General features: G+C 48.5%; 1 protein-coding gene across 3 annotated transcripts in view; it reads right to left on the bottom strand.

The window, feature by feature from the left end:
* The window catches only part of ATP13A3 (ATPase 13A3), a 58,490-nt gene extending 48,046 nt beyond the window's left edge, over positions 1–10,444 (bottom strand). For all 3 annotated transcript variants that reach the window (XM_065639752.1, XM_065639753.1, XM_065639755.1), the window contains exons 1-2: positions 10,354–10,444; positions 9,097–9,150 (exon numbers count right to left, since the gene is read on the bottom strand). In XM_065639752.1, the coding sequence (XP_065495824.1) occupies positions 9,097–9,134 (38 nt within the window). In that variant the 5' untranslated portion in view covers positions 9,135–9,150; positions 10,354–10,444. The remainder of the gene's footprint in view (positions 1–9,096; positions 9,151–10,353) is intronic.
* Positions 10,445–26,258: the final 15,814 nt, after the last annotated feature.

Here is a 26,258-nt window from a genome sequence, read left to right as displayed (position 1 = left end):
ACAAAGAGCTAATTAAGATTTGTTATGAAAAATGGTTTCTAACCAAAGTGTCTGTTTGCTCTCATACATACTCAGTCTCTACAGGTAAGTGGAAGAGACGTCACACGTTCCAATAAGCACCTGCCGGTTACACTAAGTGCTGATGTTAAAAAAAGTCATCTATGAAATAGAAGCATTAAATATCATTAAGTATGTTACAAAAAGAATATAGTCCATGTGGACATGGTTCTGGACAACTGGCTCTAGGTGGCTCTGCTTGAGTAGGGGAGCTGGTGCCTTCCAACCTCAATGATCCTGCAAGTCTACAATTCCACTTACCATACCCAGTACATTTTCATAAAAGAAGATTCAAACAATGGTGGCTCACAAGATAAAAGATTTAAAACAAATATTTGAATGACTTTCATAAATAATCAAGGAATTGAACTGGCAATTACATAGGCACTAAATTCCTCATCAAATCCCAGATCACTGAAACATCTCTAGAAGATGAGAAGTTTGCACCAGGACTATCCCCACATGATGAGCATGAGTCTTTCTGGATTGATGAAATTAACACTGGACTGATGAAATTAACACTGCTATTCCAGATGGTGTCACAGCATCCAAATCCCCACCCCTGACTTACACTTCAAACCCCACAGTAAAGGGATCAAGGGCAGAGCACAGAATATATCCGAGAACGTTTCAAACACTAAGTAAGATATGGGTTTTTTTTAGCCGGGCTTTCTACACAAAGGAAAGGGGATGGACATTCAGAGTTTATGTAGAAGCAACCGCAGGGCAGCTCTGTCAAAGTTGACACCTCACCCTAAAGTTTTAGCTCAATCATAAGGCTTAAGTGTAAACCAAGCCCCTTGTAGAGGCCCTACAGAGTCCTTAAACTTGGATGCTCCTTACAGAAACTACAGCAGAGCAGCCTGATTCCATGTGCAGTAGGCTTTATTCGAGATACTTAACAAACCCTTGCGATTAATACAGTTAGAAATCCACACATGCAACTTTCTGACAGGCATTAACTTAACTCTCATCTTACCTGCAAACACATCAGCCACCTCAGAGTTTTTTAAAATGCCTTTATCTGTGAAGGTAGTACAAAAGAACTTGGGAAAGGTCTAATTTAAATGCTGTCAAAACTTACTGTATGAATATGCGATTTGATTTCTCCTTGGCCACAGCACTCAGGAAGGGAAATCTAGGAGCAACCGCTTTATCTGAATGAAAGCAAAACAATCAAAAAGGTTTTGAAACAGACTGAAGCTCTGAACATTAGCTTATTTCTACGGAACATTAAGAAGGGAATCAGCCACAAGTTACTGTATTATTACTATCTTTCAGGCTGATGTCATGGGTATCAATCCCATTTACATAACTGTATTTAATAAATACATTACCACACGTTCAAAATTAAGAAATATTAATTTAGCTAAAATCAAAATTATCATCTAAGGAACAAGGAAGTTCCCTGATGGAGGAAAACATAGATATAAACCACACACTTCAGCAGTCTAGCAAAGATAAGATGGGAGGATACAGTGAAACACCAAGCAGATGATTCACCGCAAAATATTGCCCCATGAACTTGCCAAACTCAGCTGCCTAGGTATAGCTCAATGGCCACAATATCAAAAATTTCAGTCTCCAAGACAAATGAGCTTTACAAAAGGTGAACTACTTCAATTTAGCAATAAGTCAACAGAAAGCATCTTCTCAGGGCGCACACCAAAATATTCTCAACCTGATAGAGCTTCATAGCAGCTAATCAACCAGCACAATAACTGTCTGACTACAGGCTGTATAGGTTCTCCTACCACACCTAGCAATGTTCCAGGTAACTACTGCTACTGACTTCAGCTGGACAGACAATTATGGCAGTTAACAAACTATTGCTTCCCAGAAATTTATGCCACAGGAGGATAACAGCACGTAGAAGAAAATGAGGCACTCTACGTTTGTTCCACACGTGAGATGCAGACTAGGCAAATCCTAATGACTTGCACTGAAACATGAACAAAACACTCTCTGATCCATTCTGCCAATGGAGTTATGTGGACTGATCTCCAGCAAAGAGACAGCAGCAGTTAAACACACCAGATCATCACTACTGAAATGACCACAGGCTAAGAACTGGTGTTACAAATGCTACTAGCATATCAGTACCAGCTTGAGGCACAAAAATCCTTTGTAACACATGCTCAGAACACAATTATGCCAGTAGTCTCACTACTGACAAAAGCTGTGTCCCTGGGGAAGGGATGTTGCTGCAAAAAAAGAAAGGGTGACACAGGGAAGAGCACTACGAGGATACCTACACTTGCATGCTACACAGTAAGGACTCTCAAGCTGACAAGATTATAAGTCATTTTTATTGTGCTCCCCCCCTACAAAAGGTGTACAATTTGTGTGGTGAAACACTATGTGTGTTCCTACATTTTTGCCTGTTCATTACTTTTGCAAAGATATTTCTACTAGAAAAGACATGGTCATAAGAAAATGCAATTTATATTGTAAACAAAAAATGAAATTTGTAGATGAACTAATGAAACTTAGGCTATCAGGAGCCTGAGCACACCTTCAACCAACAGTGGCTGCACAGTGGTTTTCCAAGCACTTCTGCTTGCTCGGAGACATCACGTCTGCCTCTGCTCCAGACATGCACCCTTCACCCATGGGTTTATCTCAACCAAGCACTGGATAACTGCTGCAGCAACACAACTGTACAGAATGACAAACAGGCAGAAGCTGTGTTTCATGCATATGCTGCTGGCATTTAAAGTCTGGCTATCCAAACTAGAGTCAAAACCATTACTCTTTTTCACACCACAAGTCTTCAATACTGCCAGTATTAATGCTCAGCAGATTGCCTCCTGCAATAAAGCATGGCTATGATGCAGGTGAGTAATGTCAAAACCCTCTCCTGAAGTACTAAACTTTTTTGGGGTCCTTACCAAATGGACCAACTGAAGATAGGGTTAATCCAAAGAATGCATTCTGCAAGACTGCACATTTGACAGCCCTTTTATGTTCCTGTTTGAATTACCAGTTGGTCTCAAAATAACTTCTTGCTGGCTTGTCAGATCTGGAGTACTACTATAGCGACAGAAGCACCAGTTTTAGACAGCAGCACCCTCAGCCAAAGACTGCTCAAGCCAGTGGCACAACCCTTTAAATTCACTGGGCTTTGGATCAAGCCTTCACCACTTAGTGATGATGGCAGATATGTTAAGATTCCTCCACTCCTCTAAGATAAAAAAGTTCCTCTGTTTGAGAAACAGGGGTAAGAAAAACTCTCTCTCTGCTCCGACAAAAGAATTCTCTAGCAATTCAGCAGTAATAGGACTTTCGGGAAATTCATCTGTTCCCACAAGTTATACAGTTCCATAAATACTGTTACGGGTTGAAGGTAAAGACGGGCAGGTAACGCAACATAACTGCCAACACACCGTACAATCTCGATATTGGAGGTCAACCCTTATCTGTGTCACTGAACTTTCAGCTCCTGCTATCTACTACTGCATTAAATGTATCCTCCAGAAGATAAGCTCTTGCTATTGTAGTTAAACACTGTGACAGATCTAAAGGCCACAGTTCACAAGGGAAACTGTACTTTTCTTCATTGATTTGGAGACACGGTATTATGGCAAAATTCACAGGATTAATTTCAATGTTTCCACACATTCCAGTTATCTTACAAATCAATCACCAAAACAGAAGGAATAGTTTAATCCTTTGTTTTGTCATACAGTCTACTGCAGATGATCAAAACCAATTATAAGAGTGCCTGAAAATAATGATAAAATAGCAAAATAAAATTGCAAATGGCTAAATTCAGAGTTGGACTTTCCACTTTGAAATCTGTCCATCTCACTTAGATTCCTTGTACTGGTGAATATACCAAAGTATGTGTCCTTCGAAAGATCTTCAAAGACAAAGGTGGACCTTTCTAAGTATGGATCAGAAGCATTAGGATTAGTCTGAAGTACTAATCTGAAACTACTAAGACTAGTAAAATGACTGAAAATTCCTCAGTGCTCTGCTACACCGAAGTCACACACACATTGTAGTATATCCACTATGGAGATTTCAAACATCTCAACAGCACAAGAAAACTTGCTCTATTTGCAGGAGGCAGCATCCCAGAGAAGCAATTAACATCTTGAACACCCTATGTTTCCAGACCAATACAAGCACCATAGTCTGGCCATTTGAACCTGTGCAAGGTCTAAACTCACATGAAGTGAGCCAGTGATGGATAAAAAGAATCCTATGTATTTCCCTCTCCTTGGCCCAAACTTGGCACAAACTAAAACCAGAATCCTATAAAATGGGATGAAAGGGTCATCAATAGACCAGTCTTTCTCAACACATGAACTTGCTCTTAACGGCCATCAATAACAGACTTCCTAAAGTACCATTTTTACTGTGAGAAAGTTAAAAGCCTAATCGGTGTTTTCCTTGATGAAACTTAATCCCATTTCAAACTGCCCATCATGGTCATTGAAAACAGCGTTTCCTTCTTGCAAATCTTTTAAATACTTGAAATTTCTTACAGTCCCCGTGACCTCTTCATCTCTTGCCAAAATAACTCCAATTTTCTTCCATCTTTATGAAGTTGTTTCCTTAAACTGTGATCATTTGCATTTCTCTCCTCTGAACTCTTTCCAAGTGGTCCAAATTCTCCTTGAATTCTGGCACTCAAAACAGATGCTGTCTCCACACTGACAGCAAACAACACTGATGGATTAGAACTTCACATCTCACAGACAACACTCCCGTTTAAACATCCCAGTAAGATATCTGCCTTTTCTGCAAACAGCATGACACTGACTCATGTTCAACTTGTGATCCAGCACACCCCCAGGTCCTTTTTCTAGTACCTAACTACTTACTCCTCATGCTGCATTTGCACAGCTGACAATTCCTGCCTAAGTGCAGTCCTCTGCATTTGTCCCTACTGAATGTCATCCTATTTGCAGGTCATTTTGAACTCTCATCATGTCCTCCAACACGTAGTCCCTGAGAATTTAATAAGCTCATTTAATCAGCCAGTTGACTGATGCTTTCATTAAAAGCAACTGTACCCAGGACAGAACCCTTCAACATAACCTCTCATTTCAACACTGAATCATTAATTACTGTTCTCCGAATAGAACCACCTACCCAATTTTGTATGTTTCCTAGACTACTTCCCCAGATCATGTCTCCATTTACTTCTGAGGCCATTAAAATTTGGGAAACCTTATTAAATAAATAAATCAATCGACCAGGAGACAAGACCTCCACTGCTTCTGCCACAGCCACAATGCCTTCTGCTCTGTGGTAAAAAGGTATTTGACTCTGGACAAAATCAGTTTTCCCACAAATCAGTTCATACTGTTATTCTTCTTGTAGTTATCTTCCAAGCACTTGAAAATAGAATGTTTGCGTATTAAACTCAGCTGATGGAAAAAACTGAGATAAAGTGACCTGTCAGACTTCAACTCTTCTTCCTCAGCTCTCTTCCATTACAACTCTCCAAAGACTCATCCTTTGGCCATCTTCTAGTACTTCTGAGTATTTCTAGATAATGTTTTTGCATTTTTGAGCTGTTTTGAGAATCACACAGTGAAGCTTATCAGGGCCAGCTGACACTGGAGCATCTAGCAGAAGCACGCTCTAGTGTAATACACTACCTCATCACAAATATTAATAAGATTAAGCACCTGCACGACACTATGTTAGAGAAGCAAAATAGGCATTAAGGACTTTAAATGCTCTGCACCTTCTGTAGATATATGCATTCTCCGCTGAATCAAGAGAGACATTTCCCAATCTTCCATCTGCTATTAACGATCTTCCACAGGAACCTTGCTTTTGTGCCTCTTGCTAGTCACAACTCAGTCTGCACTTCAGCCTTTCCATTATCTGCCTCCAGTATTCTTTTATACGTGTTCTTCATAATGTCACTTACTTTCACGTTCTACATATAATTTTCTTGCATCCAAAGTCAGTAAAAGCTCGTAATATAAGCTGGTCTTACTACTTACTTTATTTCTCAAAAGCCTTCCCATTTTGCTGTTCTGTCTCCCACCTTCTATAAGGACCACAAGCTCTGATTTCATAGCCACTGCCATTTATCACCTTTCATTTTGAAATCCTCCAGCTAAAACAAAATTATAAAAAGAAGAATAAAAGAAGTTGCCATTTTTCCTGCTGTATGTAGCTTTTAAACTGAAAACGTCACCATCACTTAACTTTGATAAAGGTCAAAAAAGAAAGAGTTGAGTATTTTGATTTTGAAGGATGGTCTTTTAGTCTTAAATACCACATAAAAATCTCACTCCGATGAAAGAAGTAATCGCCTTGCTACCATTTCCAGTACCTCTTCCAAAGAGCAGCTTTAAGATGAACGATGCAATGCCACAATTCTAATAAACCAGAACCACAAAAAAAGGGCTAAATTATTTCAAGGAAAAAATAAACAATGAAGAAAAAGATAATAGAGAACAAATGAAAAATACAGCTAATTCTGGTAGGATTGATGGGATTACGAACACTACGATTGACAACACTTCACAGCAAGCAGCTGGAATCCGCGGCCACGGAGACCCCTTCCCAATCCCGCCCCATGCACAGCACTCCATGCAGATGGTGCTGAAGTTACAGATTTTAGAAAAGAAGCAGCAACATACAGCACTTCAGATTTTTGTGCAGACCACATCCATGACTCCTGAACAGTAACTATGAATCACCTATCCTTTTTTATTTAAGCCTGCCTTTCAGCTACCAAAGATGAAATTTACACTCTATTTCAATTACGAATAAAGGTGTCAGACTTGAAGTCTAACTATAGTTTACTATAAAATGAACTTTTGTTCTCTGCTAAGTAGATTATTTAACAAAGGAAGTAGCTTTTTTATGAATGAAAACTATTTTTAGCTCACTGTCTAACAGTGAAAGGGACTAACACTTCAGCATTACTGTTATTTAGAATATTTTTTAAATCTCTAATTGGGAAATTAGGATTTTTGAACTAGATTTGTTTTGTACAAACTCTCTCATGCTAAACAACACCAGATCCAAGCACTAGTCAGAATGGTGGGGTTTTTTGTCCACTGAAAGAACCAAAACCTACTAATTTGCACAATACCATGCCTACAGACCAAAAGTACACTTGACTTGTGGAGACCGGTAATCCCTGCCCAAAAAAGCATACACTTACATACACACTCAGTTCTCCAGCACAAGTTTTTAAGCCATTCCAAATACGAGTCTAAATGTACACTGAAGAAGCACACATTGCTGATACTGTTTGGGCATTGAGAAAACAAAATCTAAAGAATCTTCTAATTCCCAAAACTCAGAGTTCTGGAAAAATTAACTAAAGGACTTTATTTCACAAGGTATTAAAGGAATGTAACCTCCTCCCTCCACACCAGGTACCTTCAGGTTCACAACAGACAGACATTTAGGGAGGAAAGCGTCAGAATAGTTCTCCCTGGCCCCTCTTGAAGATGATTAAGTGTACAACTCAGACCTACAACTTCTGTACAACTACAACAGACCTTTGACGAGCTAGGTCAAAGTAATCCACTGTTGGTATTTTACAGAAATAAAGCAAATAGTTCATTTCCAGAAAAAGGAGCAAGAGTGCAATGGTTAAGATGTTTAACAAAAACCTGGCCTTTCTACATCAGCTCCTAGTTCTAGTACAGATTTCCTCTATGACCTGGGCAACCCACTTGAACTTGACTTTAACAACAGAAAGGTATTTTACTCCCGCAAAATAAATGGAGTTTGTCTCCATACCACTGAAAACCTGTGTCTTGTCAACTGTTTTATACTCCACACAGGAGACAGTGGGGATACTACCTCCTCAAAGCAGATGAGAAAAATTAATCTTAGGGCTCCATGTCAATACCATTTTTTAATTTCTTTTTAAAAATAATTTATTAGGATGACAGCAAAACAGCTTGTCTGAAACACCATGCCTGTCACATGGCACACTAGCAGAAAAGGACTGAATCACAACGTTTCTCAATCACACTCAGCCATGATGCAACTTCCCTCCTTGCTGGGCAGCCCCCATGCTCCCCTACCAGGCCCTGCGCGCTGCCTGAGCAGGCAGCTGGGACCTTTCATCCCTCTCTCTTCAGGTTTGGGATGAATTAGTGCCTGTCCAAGTCACCAAGACTTCCATAGAGGAGAAAGGAATGAATGAAAAACAATTACAGGACCAGATACTTGATTCTAGAAGACAACTAACGAGAAAATTAAGGGGTGAGAGTGTAATGAGCTCCAAGTCTAGAAAGCACTACTGGGAGGCAGCAAGTGGAGCACTCAGAGCTCCTGGAAGGTGCACAGGAAGGCGGCAGCTGCTGCCCACTAGTTCCACTGGAGAGAGCGTCTACAGAACTGCTCAGATCCCCTTTGCTGTTTTCTCCTCCTTGAGCATGGACAGTCAGCTTTGGCCAAAACCAAAGTTAACAAGATCTCTCTTAGCCGTTTTCTGAAGTACTTCAAAAGCTGAGTACTCTGGAGCGCATCGGTCTTCCCTAGCTGACCTAGGTGCTCATGGTGGACCACTCCATGCTGCCAGACGTCAGTGTTCTTCCTCACAGGTGACTACACCAACAACACACAGCATTTTTATTTTACCAAGTCATCTTAATGATACACTTCTTGGAAGTCAGGAGAGTTAAGTCAGTACCAATAAATTTCCAAGTCAATTACACAGTTCAAAGTTTACACGGTACATCTTCTTTAGACTTCCTAAAGTTGTATTTGTAATCAGCCACCAAGCAAAAGCAGCTTACAAAACTAGCAGTATGTAGCCCTTACTGTCACACTACATATCAATACAAACATTTCCATAGTGTACCTGCAGTCGAGATCTATTGCTGTCATCAGTGACACTAAGTTGATGAGGGCCTGACTTACACCACAGAGTATATTTAAATAATGCCCAAAAAAGCTGTTTGTCCACAGGTTCAAGAAAAGCAATATTCTCCAGCAGATAATACAGCGCTGTACAAAAGCCAGTTTTATTTTAATAAAAGGTAAAAATAGGAACTCTTTCAGATACAAAGGAACTGATGGCAGAAAAATATTGCTAACCTGTCTGAAGAGCCAGTGTGTGGACAAATCTCATACATACAACGGCTGAGTCACCTACAATTAAAAAAAAATACAGTCAGAGGAAAGAACAGGCTAAATGAAACTTAATCTTAATTGCTCCAACTTAAAAAAAACACCGTACAGTTCTAGGGAGTGCACACAGCACAGAAAACACATCAACAAATTCTAAAACTGCCACATGTTTCTCAGCAAGCTCAGATGAAGAGGAATCAGTTGGTGCAGTCAGGCAACTATCAGCGCTCACATTAGAGCAGTTTGGAGTTAACCATCTCCCGCTGCTGCAGGCTACACTATCTCAGCTGAGGGAGGCAACAGCTTCTTGAATAGCTCCATAAGCTGCCTCCAACCACAGTACCTGCAGGGAGGGACACGCAGCTCCCCTGGGCAAGCCACCGCAAGCTCTTAGAGCCAGCACTGCAGATACTCAAGCTCCTCTTCATCTTAAATATCACTTCAGTTTCAATTCTGTGCCTAATTCACCTAGTAGTTGTTTAGCCCTGAGGAAGCACAAACAGGCCTCCTCTTCGGGACGAAGCCGTGGCTGTCAGAGGCGCCCGCAGTGCGACCACCATGTCCGCAGCTCAGCTGACAGACAAGCGCTCTGCAACCCTCGCCAGCAGCGCTGTAACGCGCTGACCCGCCGGCTGACAAACACATGAGGCGCACTGAGTCCTCGCCTTGTACTTTGGTACAGGGTCACTGACACCTCCCGCTGGCCCCACCGCTACCGAACACCGCGGCATGTGCTCAGCCGCGAAACGCTTTATGCACCGTGTCCGGTAACCGGGTCCCGCGGGCAGAACCAGAAGCCGGGCAGAGCAGACAGAAGCAACCGGACTGCTGCTGGAAGAGCCACCGGGAGCCCCGGGGCCGCACCGGCGCGAAGCCGGGCAGCGGGGCGGCGGGAACCCCGGGCCGCTGGGAAGGCGCCGCACTTGCCCCGAGCCCCCGGGCGGCCGCGCACGCTGCCGGACACACGCCCGCCCCTGCCCGGCCGCGGGGCTCGCTCCGAGGAGCGGGGGGGTCGCTACTCACGGCAGCGGCCCCGCCACGACCTCCGCGCCCGAGCCGGGCCGCCCTGCGGGGGCTGCTGCGGGCAGAGGAGAGGCCGGCGCGGCTGAAGGGCGAGAGGGCCCGGGCCCGAGGCAGCTGCGGGCGACGCTGGAAGCCCGGCCGGGCCCGCCGACCCTCCCTCACCTGCCGGGCCGGGCCCGCCGGCCCCGCGGCCCCACTCACCGGCGGCGGCCTCAGCTGAGCCCCATGCCGGCGGGGCGGGCGCGGGACCGGAGCGGGACCGGCTCTCCCCCGCCCCACCCCGCCCGGCGGCGCGCGCCCGCGGCTGCCTCGTGAGGCGCGACCGGATCCGCCGCCAACCGGCTCCACGCGCCGGCCGCGCTGGGCGCGCGCAGGGAGGGGCGCGGAAGTGACGTCGCCGCGACACCCTCCCCGCACCGCGTGTCACGCGCCGGAAGCCCGGGGTGCCGCGCGGCGCCGGGGATGGGCGGGGCCTCGGCGGGGGCGGGGTCCCGGGGGGCTCCGGGGGGCTCCGGGGGGCCGCGGCCTGCGGGGCTGCACGGCGCCCCCAGCACCGGGGCAGACTCCCCGTGGAGGCGGAGCGGCTCCTCCAGGCACCCCGTGGGTCACCCCCTGTCCTCAGCCACCGTAGGTCTGGCAGCAGCGTCCCCGGTAGAGTCACACAGGGACACCGAAACGGGCGCCGCTCTGCCTGCAGACCGATGGGCGGAGAGAAACAAAGGCAAAACCGTAAGCAGAAGCAGCAGATAGCGGTACAGACCTAGAAGCATGACCAGGATGAGGAGGAGCCAAGGAGGAGATTTTTTCTGGGCTGAGTATTGACTAGTTCAAAGAGCCTGCCATAGGAGTCAAAGGAAAAATATTACGAAGTTATTAGTGCTATTAAACAGAAGCTCTTATTCTGTCATTCCCTATTAGTAGTAAGAGTTAAGAGATTTGCTTTGATACATTTTCATGTTCATCAAAATTCCTTTAGTCATTTTCAATTAAAGATTAATTTCTCATCACATTTTTCAACCCATTGCATGTTCTAATGTATTACTTTTATCCCCATTAGAAGGTTTGCCTTAACACCTAATTGCTTTTCTTTTTCAGTCACTGGCAAATTCAAACTCGTTTATTGCTTCACAAACCTCGAGCCGTGCAGGTTTTTATTAATTCAGAGATAATTTTGTGGTTGGCACATTCCCTCCACCCATCTCCTTAAGCTGTTTCTCAGCTGCTTTCCAGCTCTGGTGGCGTCACGCGGGTTTGTGCAGCGCCTGGCGAGCTCCGCTCTCCACAGTATTGCTGGCAGCAGCTGCTCTGGGGAAGGGATGGGTCACAAGGCATCACAAAGTTATTTCTAGGTGTTCAGTCCTTTAAAAGCATCAGGTGTTCAAACTGCTAGAAACAGGGGGGGGAAAAATACAAAAGAAACAACAGTTTTTCACTGTGCAGTTCACCTCAGCGCGAGTGGGTAAGAGGAGGAAGCGAGCCGGAGCTCACGCTCCAGCACCGCCACCGCTTCGGGAAATGCCACAGCCGTGCCCAGCCAGCGCAGCTCCTCCAGGCTTCACTCAGCGGTGTGGGAGCAGGCAAGCAGCAGCCTGGGGCTTGAGGACAGGAGGAGCAGTGAGTCCTGCAGCCTTTTTAACGGGCTTCCCATGACTACTTGGATTTCATAGTTACATATATTCCACCTGAACCTGAACTGGGTACAAGTCCCACAATGAAACTTACCAGCTCATTTACAACTTTCTGCAGCTAGAAAATTTTCAACAGGTGATGTTTCTCAACTGCTTCCTCCCACCTTTTCCCCAGTGTTGAGGGAATACGCTGTTTTCCGTGTCGGGCTTTGCCCCACCAAACCCAGGCGAGGCACAGATGTGCTGAACGATGCTCATTATGTGTATGGCATTTAGTGAGTCTCAGCCTGACTATTCACATTTTATGTTCTTTCCCAGTCTGACTGTATCCACTGTTATCTCTCATCTTAAACTGTAAGTCCTTCAGGGCAGAGATCAGCTTTGTTACCTGTTATATATTACCTAGCTGACAGGGGCCAAGGGTTTTACATGCTTCAGCAGTACACAGCGTAAATATCATTTTGCTTTAAGAACATTTGCAAAGTTTTTCTCCTTTGCACATGATTTCTAAATCAGCCAGGACAAGAACCTATCTGGAGACCACGTTTGTGTATGAAATCTATCTCGTGCCAAAACTAAGATATCCAAGTAGCAGATAAAATAAATCAAAACCTACTGTTTATTTATTCAGTCTCTGTAGTGTGTATATCTTAGCGTGTTCCACCCTGCCTTTTCTGGTAGTGCCGTATAAATACATGCCTTAGCTCAGAGGAGGCTGTGGGACCCATCTCCACAGTGCACAGGCGCACAGCTGGCCACATCTGGTGCCAGATGCTGCGAGCACACCTCTGCTCGCCCTGTGCCACCAAGCCCTCCCTGGGGACAGCCGTGGGGGCCCCCTTGGGACACCTCTGGGCTTGCTTTTTGGCTTTCCTGGCAAGGGAGTTATATGCACAGGTGGTGAAGTGCCCTTGGCCCAATCTTTCTAATCCCCACACATCCTTAGGCAAATAAAAAGAGCCTCATGAGAAAAGAGGCTGAGAGTGGCCAAGGCTCCACACCTTCCTCCAGGCACAGAGGGGAAGAAATTAGCTGGGGGTGGACATGACATTCCTCCTCCTACCTTTTTTTGTTTTCCCTGACCTCAGCTGCTCACAGGCTCTGCCAGCTGAGGTTTTCAAGTTCGGTAGGTTGGCAACAGCAGTGTCGTCACTGCCATGCTGGGCTCTCAGACACGGACGTGGGATCTGCACGGGAACATCCGACTCTTGAACTGAGTGCCAGAGCTCATGAATGCACGGATGGGTGTATGGTGACCCATGAAATGGTGGTTAGCAATCTGCAATTACAGCTTTGCTCTTCAAGAAGATGAGTCACACTCAGTAGAAAGCCATAAGTCTTAAAGTCTCCTTTGAAAGCTCCTTAAACTACTTTGGCAAGCCTAAGTTTTAAAACAATTTACTGTTGCTTCTCTGCCAGAGAGCTTGTGAAACTGCTTGAAGAACAAATTGTACAAAGTGCCCAAGATTGTCACAGATGTAGACTCTCTTTTCTCTTGTACCACTCAATCTTTTTTCCCCCCGTTCCCCAGACATCCAATTCTTCTTGGTTTAAAATAGCCTGGCTAGTTATTTCCATTACAACGGCAGCATATCTAATAAGTCACATGCCTCCAGCCACAGTCAGAGTGAAAGGGGAATTCATTGCTCCATTTTCTAAATCTTAAATAGTCACTTTTTATAGTAGATGGAATAAATAACACTGTGCTTTGCCATTCCTCTCACCAGCCCCACGACTGCCATGGGAAGCAGTAAAGAAAGTCATGCCTGTCTCCAGGTTACTTCTCAGGCCCTTTGAAGGCAATTCCCTCCTCAGAATTACCATCCCCTCCCCTGGCTCCCTGATGCCACAAAGCTGTAGCTGAATCACTGTGCAGCTACTTGGCACAACCTTTTTGTTGGTACTTGTCCCTTTCCCCCCTCCTCTATTTTAAATAATGCAGAAGTCTTTCAGTCACTGGGACTGTCAGACTCTGCCTAACCTGTATCACACCTAAAGAAGGGTGGGATCTGAGTGCCTTTACCTGCTTTCACACCTTTACCGTATTATTTCTTAACTCTGCCATGTAGTGCGCACCAAAAAGCTCGCTGACGGATTGTCTCCACCAAGGACATCAGTTTCCTGATGGCTTGTACAGGGCTTGTCATGTCCAGCCCCCAGGCTGGGCTGAAATCCTTGGGCACCACGTCAGCACTGGTGATGGTGACAGCAGAGCAAAGGCTGTCGCACTATGAAGGAGGGTTGAGTTTGGTAGCAGTTGTCCCAACCAGAGGGGAAAGTTTCCAAGTGGACACAGTAGGTACCTGCAAAACTACTGACTTCACTGGGAAGTATTCCAGTAAATGGGAGCTCCACCCACACCAGCATAAATGTAGGTAACCTATTTACAGGTAAATTACCACAGCACGGCTAAGAAAAATAAAGCTACTATCTGAACAGAGCTTAAAAAAAAATGCAGGCAAACCTCAAATCCAAGATTCTTGAGAAGTTATCACTTTTACCTACCAGAGAAGAATTGGCAAAGGACAAGTGCTTGTGCATTTATTATTTGGCTGCAAGTAAGGGAACTGTGAAACGAATCTGCCTCTCACTGCCCGCCCAGGACAGAGGACAGATTCAAACCCTCTGGCAGCTTTCCTAGCTGGAAAAGGAGATATCGTCTCCAGCTGAAGAATGCACACACACCACTAATGGACCTTGCCATCTAGTAGAACGATGTTTTGATTTCATATTAGAATTGCTTGAAAATAGGGCCTGTAATACCTCTATTGTTGTACATTTCTCCCTCAAAATATGTTTAAAGGACTTAATCAGACTCATTTCCCTAATTTGAAGCATATCTCTGAAAATGTATTATCCCAGGCTGATGGCATCAAAGAGTGAATTAGGAATAAAGCCAAGCGAATAAAAACAAAGATATTTCCTTTCAGTTACTGTGGAGCCTTTACAGGCTGCAGAGCATTAGAGCTGCTGAAATACCACTGGCACATTCTTCAAGATCTGCGAATTAGTGCCTGGCTTTTATACCCTTGGCGGGAAGCGAGGACACGATCCCTGTTTCCCTTAGCCCGAGAAGGGCTATGCTGTGATGAGCCGCTTTAGATTTGCAGCACCAGAAAAATGTCTTTGAACTATTGCTGTTTGGATTCCCAGTTTCCCAGACATATTTATCTCAGCAACATTCCCCTATTGAAGCAAAAAACCCACAAAAAACCTGGATTTTATTTTTATGCAATGCTTGCTTTCACCTTCTGTCTTTCAACATCAATTGCAGAGAAGCAGCAGATCTTGTGGCTGTCTTGGGCCAGGCTGCAGGTCCACGCAGAGCACCGACCTGTCCATCTCTGATGGGAGCTGGCCCAGAGCAGGCCAGCATGAAACCCAGGGTGAGGAGACAGCTTGTGTACCCTCCCAGCAGGGAATCGAACACAAATCTCCCATTTACTGCCAAGTCAATGAGGACTGCAGCATGGGCAGGACAGGGGCATCTGACATCCACAGCTTCTCCAGGGGTTTATCACGGATCTCAAACCAAGATGCCCCTCTCCTGCCAGGCTGAGAGACCACTCCTGACCACTGCTGTGCCTGGAGACAAGACATGATTTGAACAGCACAAGCCAGGGCAGAGCAAGCAGAGTTATTGGCTGAAGTGACTTAGGCAACTTTGTTCTCACAGCACCTCCTGGGAAACTGCTCGGCAGACTGGCAGTCGGTGCTGTTACAACAAAGCAGAGGGCTGGGAAGCCTTTCTTCTGCTTCGTGCTCGCCAGAGCAAGGCCGGGCTGTGCCAGACTTCAGAGAGCACAGGGGACCAGAGCCTGTGTGCATCTCCTTGGCGCGGCGCCTTGGAGAAGGAGGCTGAGCAGGTTACACTGTCTGGTTATTTGGCCTGCCATCAGTCATCCTCGTTAATAACTTTTTCATCTCCCTTATTTCAACTAAAGGGGCAAAGTCCACAAGTTTATTACGGTCTGAGAAGCTATGCTTCTGCAATGCCTTCTGACGCCTTGGGGCACATTGCTGCCACCGGGACCAGGGTGCCCAGTCTGCGTGGCCCAGCACCAGCTGGAACAGAGCAGGAGCTCAATGTGCTGATGGGCAGAGAACATCTTGTGCAAGGGCCAGAGAAGATCAGCTCATCCGTAAGACACTGAAAAGCAGTCTCTAGGGCAGGCAGAAAGCCTTGGGAACACAAGCAGCACAGCCTGGTCGCTGCGGAGTGACAAGACATGGGCAGCCCTGCACAAGGGGTGGCTGCTATTGGCCTTGGCTCGAGGTACCTGCACCCTGCACTGTTGGGCACAGCAGCAGCCAAAGGCTCCTGCTTGCAAAAGGCTTGGAGAAATCCAGGGCTACCTGCCACGGAGCCCAGGCCTGGGGGTTCTGCCTCCAGTTCTCCTCCCTTCCTGAGCATCCCCAGTGCGGGAGCCCAGTTCCCCCAGGTCGAGGAGGCTGGGTTTGCTGGTGGGCAGCAGCACCGCAGAGCGCCAGGCAGGGTGGGCAGCAGGCAGAGCTGCAAGACTGTGGAAACCCGGGGCTACAGCCAGCCCCGTGCACAAATGTGCACAAACTAGCTTGACAAAACACAAGGCAAGATCACATTTGAAGCTTATTTTGCTGTTCTGAAGCTACAGACTCGAGAAGTTACCTGGTGTTCCCTTGCCCCCTGCTTTCCAAGCCATACTGTTTGGGCTCCCTCCATCTTTCTGGCCACTCCTCGGCAGCAGCTGGGCCTGTAGACAGTACTGCAAAGAAGCCAGGGAGGACAGTCACTTGCTGACAGGAGACAGAGTTTTCCATAACCAGCCATGATAGCACCGTGACAGACCTCAGCAGTGCTGCACACTGACAGAAACAGGCAGCTCTAAGATTTCTCCTTCCTCCAGCCCATGCCAGAAGATGACTTCCCCATGCTCTCCCTCCCACAGCTCAGCAAGGTAGCAGCTCCAAAGCCACCACTTCTAAGCAGCAGCTGGTGCTGAATGAGAAGCTGCTGGATGCTTTCCACCATCCCTTGCCCTCTGGGGTCCTTCCTTTTGCATCTGTAAGGTATTAGCATAAGAAACAACTAATTACTTTGGTAGCTCCACCCTAATGAAGCAAGATCATCTGCCTCCTCAGGACGGGTCATGCCCTGACAACCATCTGGCTGTTTGATTGCTCCAGACACCTCTTGGGGCTCTGCAGACAGCGTGGGCTCTGGGGCAGGAGGAGACAAGTGGTTGCTGAGCAGTTACAGGGTGAAGCAGCTTTCAAGCACCTGCCTGGGGCTGAGCAAGCAGCAGCATGCTCCTGGTGGCTGGGAAACTCAAGGGAGGACTACGCAAGGAAAAGGGGTGCTTGTGTGACAGCATGTCCCCCCTGCTCATACAGGCGTGCAAAGGAATACACCCATGTGCACACACCTCTGCACCGCTCTGGGCTTCCTGCAGCCTTCTTGACAGGCCGAAAGGCATGCACTGATGGAGACCTCCCCAAAGGGCTGTCTCCATGGGGAGGATTTCCTCGGGGCCCTTGAGGGCTTCATCCAAGACACATGGCCGCACAGCACCATCAGCTGTGCCTGACATCTGGGGACCTGGCTGTACCCTCCTTCCCTCCTGTTCACAGCTACAAAACCAGCAGATGTGAAAGTCCCTCTTTGAGCTCAAAGCAGGTGAGCTCAAGTCACCCTGTGAAGCAGAGGACACCCAGCAATCACACTGAAGCCACTAGGTCAGCCCAAGCCTGACCTGCGCCAGCCCTGTCCCCTGCACACCTCTTGAGGAGGGGGAGCTGAGCAGGCAGATGTGGCTGCAGCCCCTCAGGAAAAGCCTCCTCCAAAGCTGCGCCCGCTCAGAGCTTTCCCACCCTGGCCATTGTTTTGGAATGGCTGGAAAATGTCAGCAGGGCGCTGGGTGCGGGTGGGGGGTCAGGAAAAAGGAAAAACAGATGATTAGATTTTTTTTTTTAAATCAACCAATAAATTATATTAACTTTTCCATTGACCTTTTGTCAGGTCACATTATCAGACTGGTGAATGTGGTTCATGAAGATAGTATTATGCTCAGATTTCAAACTGTGCAGAAAGTGCATCCCAAGCAATATGCCAAAATGGAAACATCGGCTCCACCAAAGGGATGTGTTGCTCATTACCCTCCCAAGGAAGGCCAGATCCAGCACCTACAAATATTATGTATATAATTTAAAAGGTCTGGTTCCCAGGGGGACTGGGATTTCATAAGGTCTGGCTTTGTCAATGGTGCCATTTACTGCTTTCTTCTTGAGACTGTGGTGGCACTGGATCTGCCTGTGGAAGGACTGGCTTGCAGCAGGCAGCCGAGGTTGCCCTCCTACCTGTGCTTGGCCAGCAAGCTGCGGTGCATACAGCTGGGAACAGACAACTGGGAACAGGCAGCTTTCCTCGGCCAGGGCACGAACACTGGCCTCGCAGTGCAGTGATGCCTGTAGGACACGGTAACATTCAAAGCACGGGAGGGAAGAGGGTGTGAGAGTACAGCTACATGCCTTGGGTGCCTGCAAGGGTAAGGGGGAGCAACGCTGATCCTGGCCGCCCCAGCACCAGGTGGGGTTTACCAGACATCAGCAGGACTAGTGCCACATGGTGCTGGCAGCTCCTTCAGCAGCTGTGGCACCTTCCAGGAGCGCGGCAGGAAGAAGAGAACATGCCAGCCCGGGGGAGGCAGCGAGACCCCACTGCCCTCAGCCCTGTCCTGGTCCCTGGGGCTCAGAGAGCTGCTCTGCCCCTTGCACCACAGCCTCAGCACAGACCGAGGCCTCCTCTCACTCCCGGTCAGCCCAGCAGGGCCAAAATTAGCCTCCCCTGTGTGTGTGCCGGGTAGAAGAGCCACAATTGTATCTCAGGAAAGCATTATTGTACTCCACGAGCCCTATCTTATCAGGGAAAGGAAAATGGGACTTTGACAAATTGCCTTTGTCGCAGCTGGGTAAGCGCATGATTTTCGGTAATTGCCCACCGTGGCCACAGCAATGCCGCAGTAACTGCTGTTCCTGACCCAGTGCTGTGCAGGGTCCGGGCAGCTGCGACCCTCCCGAAGGTGAAAGAGCACCCAGGTCCCGGCTGCGCTCACTGTGGCTGCGCCCAGTACATTGTGTTTGCAGTCCCAGTGGGGATGCTGTTGGAGTTAGATTGATCCCTTTATCAGGAGCCTTCAAGTGCTGACAAGGTGACATCACCCTCCAGGAGCGGGGACTTGAACAAGGGCAGATGGTTATCAGTGGGCTTTGGCAGGGCTGTGCTCTTCGGCCCGCAGCTGGAAGCAGAGCCACCCTCACAAGAGGAAGGGTTTGTTTTGCTTTGCACAATGTCTGCTCAGATCCTGTCCAACGGCGGTGCAGAGTGCGGTGCAGGCCACTTCAGAAGTGCTCAGCTTTGCGCCACCACAGCATGGGGGACCCAGCACAGCCAGCAGCTGTCCTGCCCCCAGGACACTCGGCCTGACCCCAAGGACAGCTCGCTCCCTGAAACACCAGTTGCAACAGGAGCCACGTTGTTCCCAGTCCCAGGGCAAAGAGGATCCTCTCCTGAAGAGCTTGTGTCACCTCACCAGGAAGCCGAAGAGCAGCCCACGAGCCCATCTCCTCCTGCAGAGCATCTCCATCAGAGGTGCTGGTGCCAGTGGTAGCTCCCCAAATACCCCAGCCGTAGCAGCCACTGAGGGCTAAAGGGAGTAGGCAGAGGTTACAGCAAAGCACACTGCATGTATAATCCTGCCCAGTGTTATGGTGCTTTGTGCCCTTCTCTGGTCTGCTGCCAGGTCCTGCTGCCCAACACAGGACGAAGAGAGAGACTACTAGGTGCTGCAGACATCATAACTATCAAAACAAAGCTGCTGCCATCCTGCACGTCTCCCTTTGCCTACAGCTCAGCCCTCTGCTTTCCACAGCTGGGCCATCAGTGTAAAACCAGAGGGGAAAAAACCCAGGTGGACTGAATACAAGATCTGAAAGGGCTGAGACCAGTGATTTCCCCTCACTGCACTCCAGGGCAGAAAGCAAGTGCAGCCGCTGCAGAGCCGCACACCACAGTGACGCATGATGTGCCTGAGCCCCAGCACCCTCCCATGCAGCCTCTCCTTTCACCCAGCTCCCTGCAGCCTGCAACATCCCTTCTTGCCGCCTGAGCAACCACCACCGTGCCTCTTCACTGCTCGCACCCCAGGACCACTGGGCACAGCATCTGTCCCGCTGCTGTCTGCAGCCGAACACCACAGCAGCCCCTGGGGCAGCGCAGGGGCTCACACACCACTGGGGCCAAAGCGGAGCAGGGTGACCTCCTGCAGCCCACCCTACTGCTCCTGCGGCCACAGCCCGGGGGCTTCCTGAGCCAGAGGGGCAGCCCCCACCCGCTTCCTCAAGCTCCACTCATCCCAGTCTCATTGCCCAAAATAGCCCACAATGATTTCCGCAGTTAATTTGGGCTTTCTCTAAGCGTGCAGGCTGTAGTCTGAACTTTTCTCTGTCCAGTTCAATTTCAGAGCTCCCTGTACTCTGAGATGCAGCAGAGGCACTCATCTTCCTTCCATTCCTTTCTTTTCCTTTCCTTTCTTTCCACGTCTCCTCCTGGGGACAGGACATCTCTTCAGAGGCTCACCTCATTTAGCCATTCCTTATTCAGATGCAGTGCATACCGCTTGCTGTCCTTGCTCCTCACAGCCTACACAGCCGTGGGTGCTATGAGGGATGCCCAGCACTGCACACACAGCACGGATTCACTCGCCATCCATACCCTAGCAGCTCCCACACAGCTCCACACTCCCATAACCAGCATCCTCTCTGGCACCAGATAATCCTGCTCCCAGCCCTGTCCACACAGACACACTGTCACTCTGTCCCCCAGCCACTCAGCAGTCCTAAACCCCTTCAACATGTTTTTGCACCAGCTTTGGGATTTCATACACCAAATAATTACGTATCACTAGCAAATGTTTTGGCCTCACTTTTCTCAGCTCTTCCAGAGTATTTAAAGATTATCTTGTCAGGGTGTAAATGCAGGACATGGATGGGCCGGTGGGATGGAGCCAGAGCAAGGCCAGGTTACCTGTTGCTTCAAGACTCATTGCAAAGCACTGCAAACACCCATGCCAGGGCCAGGCACACCTGCTGTGCCCAGCTCTGGAGATCCTGGCTCATGCAGACATTGCAGACATCCTCCTGCCGCTTTCTACAGCAGCTGAGGTGCCCACCCCACCGGCTGCAGCGGAGACTTTTGTTTCACTTTAGGTTATCTTATCGCCATAGGAAAGGCAATACAGCAGAAGAATTTCCTTTCCTTTATGTTTCCAGCCTTTCCATTGTCTGGCGTCTGGATTTCTGAGCCTTGCCACTCAGCAAATCCCTCTGGCCTTTGGAAACACTAATTCAAATGCTTATCAGCAGGAGCTCCACAAAGGCTCCTCTTGCTGTAGCAAAGACTCTCCCCCTGATGTGCTCCTTGTAGGACCCAACACCATCCATCCTGGGGCAAAGAGCTAAGCTCCGGCTGCAGGGATCAAACTGGCCCCAGTTGTGCTCTCCTGTGCGGGAAGCTCTTCTCTTCCCCTCTGCTCTGTAACAGAGAGAAGCAGAAGAGCAGCCAGGCAGGTCCCCACGTTGCCATCCTGGATCCTCTTGCTCCAGCTGACTGTCCAGGGCATCGAGGGCTTCCTCACATAGCCCCCCAGGGCTTGGGCAGCAGATTTGAAAGATGCAGATGAGGTTTGAGACAAAGCAGCACTTTATGTGCAACGAATCCATCAGTGTGGGCTGCAGGGTCCTGGGGATCCCCGCACTGCAGCTGCAGCCTCACTGTGCACACAGGGCCCAAGGCACTTGAATGTGCCCAGTGCTGTGAATGCAAAGTGGCTGCTCCTTCCTGATCTTTGTGTGGGCTCCACATTTCTGCAGCTTCTTCTGTTCTGCACCACACACATTTTGTGGCACAAAATCATGCCAGGGCAAGAAATTCATCTCCCCATCACAGGAATTGGCAGCTCTCTCCTTTATGGGAGCAGACGGTACCTGCCAGGCAGACCACAAGCGATGGGCCAGACCCCCATGTATAGCACTTAAGATATGTATAGCTTTGCAGGGAGGTTTTTGTCTTGCTGGTCCCTGGCTTGCAGTGCTAGTGGTTGGCAGTCCAGGATGACCAGGAAGCATGGCAGCCACCAGTGTGAAAACATGGTGGGGCCTGTCCCCTTCTCCTGCTGTGCAGAGCAGATCAGCAGGCTTCAATTCCAGAGCCTGCAGAGCATGACTGGGCTGCCCAGGACTTGTAACCCCTAGTGCTGGAGAAGACACTAGCGCACCTGAAAGGAGACTGCTGGGTTTAAACCCAGCCGTGAGGCTGCACCTCTACCACAGCCTCAGTCCCAGGGAGCGCAGCCAACAGCGGTGGGGAAGGGGGACCCCCACACCCCACTGCAGCAGCACAAGGGTGAAAGGAGATGCTGGAAGCTGTCATCGCTCCACCCATGCAGCGCTCCAGGCACAGCAGCCCGTGATGGCACACTAGGCTTATCACTTCTCCCAGAGGAGCTCCAAGGAAGCACCTTCTGCTGTTCACTGCTTGCTTGGCTGAGGGATGGGTGCTTGGGGTGTCTCGGGGGGGCTGCAGGTTGTCCAAAGGTGCCTGTGCACAGCATGGAGCCAGGCTGAGCAGCAGGGCTGGGCCTGCTCCACTACACCACCATGTCTTCAAAGTCTCACTGCAAAGAGAAAGGATCAGGCAGTGCCACGGCCAGTGCAAGGGAGCCCTGGGCAGCACGGGGCCTGCGCTGCCTCCTTCCAGAAAGGGGAACTGGCCATGTTTGAGACTAGAAAGTATCTGGTTCTCCCTTTCTCCACAACAACGCAAGCAAAGCTCAAAGCAGAACAACCGCTGGTTTCCATTTTTCTCACACACTTCCCTCCCCACCCAGGTAACATGAGGAAAGGGCTCAGGGGCACACAGCGTGGTGGCCGAGTGAGATGTGGAGTGTGTCAAGAGAGGGAGAATCCCTTTTCCCTGGGATGCCCATGTGCTGCCACAAGCACGGCCAGTTCCGAGAGCCACCAAGCAGAGACAACTCTTGCTAAAAGCCCTGTGAGGCTCAGGCTGGTTCACCAACACCAGCTGACACAAAGGAGTTAGGCAGAGGCTTCCAGCTTCCCTGTGCAGGCAGCAAAGGCCTGGCTGGACTGCAGGAACTCCCCGGCAGGGACATGATGATGTTTCTGTTTCTTTGCTTCAACTGCTATGACTCCCAAGTGACGAGGGGCTGGGGATCAGAGAGGGATGTTTCCAGGAGTGCAAACCCAGGTCCGCTCCACCCAGCAAGCCCAGCCCTCCCACCACCCATGGGACAGACCCTTTTCCCATAGCTGCAGCAAGAAAAACCCCTGGGGCAGAGTTCCTCTGACTCAGGAGCAGTTTCTTTTCCTCTTGTCCTCACCCTGACCTCTCTCCATGTCCCAAGATGTCTTGGGCACCTCAGGCATTTAACCCTGTGAGATTATTCTCTGAGGTGCCCTGGGGAGCTGCTCCATGTTTCTCTTCCAAATGCCAGTGATATTTTTCCTCAATATTTTTGCTGGAAAAAACAAGAACAAACCACCACCACCAAAGACAAAAACAAACAAACCAACCAACCAAAACAAACAAAAAAACCAACAAACAACAAATGAACCAACCCCAAACACAACCTCAGAAAAAAAGCTGGACTAGATCCACCATGGAGGGGGATGACAGAGCAGAACACCGCTCCTCACAAATGTGGGGTAGAGGAACCTGCTGGGACCAGGCAATGGCATCAAGCTCACAGGAGCAGGGCAGGAGCTGTGAGCAGAGGAAAAAAGAAAAAAAAAAAATAGGCTGCTTCTTACTTTAAAACAACAGTGTTTCAGGACAACCAGGAAAGAGCTGCTGTGAACAACTAGTTCGTGTGCGGCTCTGCAGGGGTGTGCACGGCAGGAGTCCCTGGGGAGCTGCCCCTCTGCAGGGGTGCCCCCCGGGACAGGACCCAGCACTGGCACTGGGACACCTGCCTGCTGCTCTGCCTCTGCCTTGGAAAGACCGGCCCCTAACGGCAGGAGAGAAGGATTTCAGCCTCCTCCAGAGAAATAATGAAGTATTTTTGGACCAGGCTGTGACTGCAGGATGCTGGTGAGATGCACACACAGCAGCCCCTCACTGCAGGACTCCCTAGTGCAAAAGTCATCATCCCACAGACTCTTGTGCTGAGACATCAGGAAGAGATCAGAGAAACACGACCCTGACCCTGCTCAGCCACACTGTGTGGTCTGCAGATGGGAAAAAGACTTTCAGTGCAACGTCTCCCTGGTGCAACACTGGCTTCAGTTCTGCCCTGAAGGTCCAGAAGGCTGGGACTGTCCTTCACACACAGGACTTGCCATTGCATGTCAGAGCTGCCTAGGCTGTCCATCTATGAGCAAATATGCTTTGCAGGGTCTGTTTGGGGCGAGCAATATTTTTTTATTCTTTTGGGAAAGCACAATATTTTTTAGTCTATCTGTGAAAATGGAAGCATTGCAGGTGAGCAAGTGAGGGAGATGCCAGGATGCACTCACCGATTGCAAGTCCCTGAGCTACTCTGCTGTGGGGCATCATGGCTCTCCTAATGCTGTGGTCCATGGCAGGTGACATAACAAGTCTCACTTCCTTCAGCTTTAGCGTCACAAAGCCAAGCCCTCTAAAATGGGAGGCAGCCCGCTGGGGTGCTGAAAGTTATATGGATCCCGAAGAACAGACTGGAGCCGGTTGCAGCTTCCACGTTCCTTCTACATGCACAAGGCACTTTAAGAAAACAGCACTCAGAAGTGGAAACTTGCCTTCTGTTGAAAGCAACGGCAGCAGCAGAGGCTCATTCCGCAGGTGGCTGAGGTGAAACACATCTCCTTCATGCAGGCTCCTGCCAACAGCGTGGCCCCCACGTCACCTCACGCCTGCCAGCTGCTCGTACATGCTGCATTGAGCTGCCAGCACGGCCCGGCTGGCATTCCTCGGCAAGGGCGGGGTGGATACAGTTCAGTAATGGACCAAACCACCACAGGAAAGCATTAATTTAACCACAATCCTCGCCTGTTACGTAGTTTTCCCACCACTCAATAGCAGCATAAAATAGTAACAAGCCTTTAGGTCCACAACTCTTGTTTATGGTCCTTCTCTCAAGGCAAGAGTCCTTTAGCACAGCAAGGAGCTGTTTGCATTTAACAAACCTGAGCAAACATTTGCCCAGTCATATTTACATCATCCATTCACTCATGGAAATACTGCAGGTGGTTTGGCAGGTCTGGTGGCCAAAGCTTTTTGCAAGCAAGAAGCAGAGTTGCCCCAAGCCTCAGGCCCTGGGGATTGCTGTTACTCACTAGATTTGGAAGGGTCTACACCAGGACACAGCCTCTCCAGCAAGGAGACTCAGAGACCCAGCTGGCACAAAAGGGCTGAGAATGCAAAAGAAGATGACTCAGGTAAGTGCAATAAGAACCGAGAATTCAAAATGCTCTGAGAGAAACAGAATAGAAAAAATATTTTTAAACTTCAATAAAGGATACCTGAAACTTCAATTTGACAGATAACAGCTTAACAAAAGACAAACCAAAAAGAAATGAGCATTTCTGAGCAATCAGATCCCTAAAGTATTTTAAGGGACAAAAGCAGAAACCACCCCTTCAAGGAGGGTGGGGAACTCTGACCAGAGACCGTTTTGGCTAGGGCACAACCTTTTCAGGAAACAAAGGCAAAAATCATCTTCTCCAAGAGAACCAGATGAAATAGTCTCTCCTGAGAACTTGCTTTCTGCTATGGCACACCGACTTAAAATACCATTGACCATATTCATTCAGTATAATTATGCTTTAGTTTTAGAAGCGGCAGGGAAATCTTTTCCCTACAGTGATGCAATTAAGAACTTGAGAACAGGGAGTCCTAGGGAAGCAGAAGCCAAGGCAAGAGCTCTGCTCTCAGGGACCCCCTGCATACACAGAGCAAATCAGCTGTCCAGGACACTCAGACAAAGGGTCACAAAGCCAAAACCAGCTTGGTTGCCTGCCCCACATCTGCTGTGGCTTTGCTCAGCAGTTGCTTTCATCTCTCTATCCACACTTAAGGCCTGGCAAGGACAAAATTACAAGACAGCAATCCCTTTTTTAGTATCAAAGACCAGCATCATCTGTTAACTCTGCTTCACCACCTAAAAACAAAGCACAATTTGTCTTTGCGAGTCTTTCCAGTCTTACCATTACTCCCTGTGCTGTACTAAGAATGAAGAGCACTGACCAAGCGCACAAACATTTTCTCAGCAGAGTGACCAAGGTATAAATATCACTTAAGTCTGACCACAACTAAGTACAGTCTTTTTAGTGTCAAATACTAACGTATGCATTAAAATCTGCTATCATGACACTTCTGCGACCAGTTTGATGTCTAACAGGTCAGTGAGACAACATGACACCACATAAGAAGTAAAATCTCAAATA

The sequence above is a fragment of the Caloenas nicobarica genome, chromosome 8 (assembly GCF_036013445.1).
Source record: "Caloenas nicobarica isolate bCalNic1 chromosome 8, bCalNic1.hap1, whole genome shotgun sequence".
NCBI classification, from domain to species: domain Eukaryota; kingdom Metazoa; phylum Chordata; class Aves; order Columbiformes; family Columbidae; genus Caloenas; species Caloenas nicobarica.
This window is presented reverse-complemented; position numbering and strand designations above follow the sequence as displayed.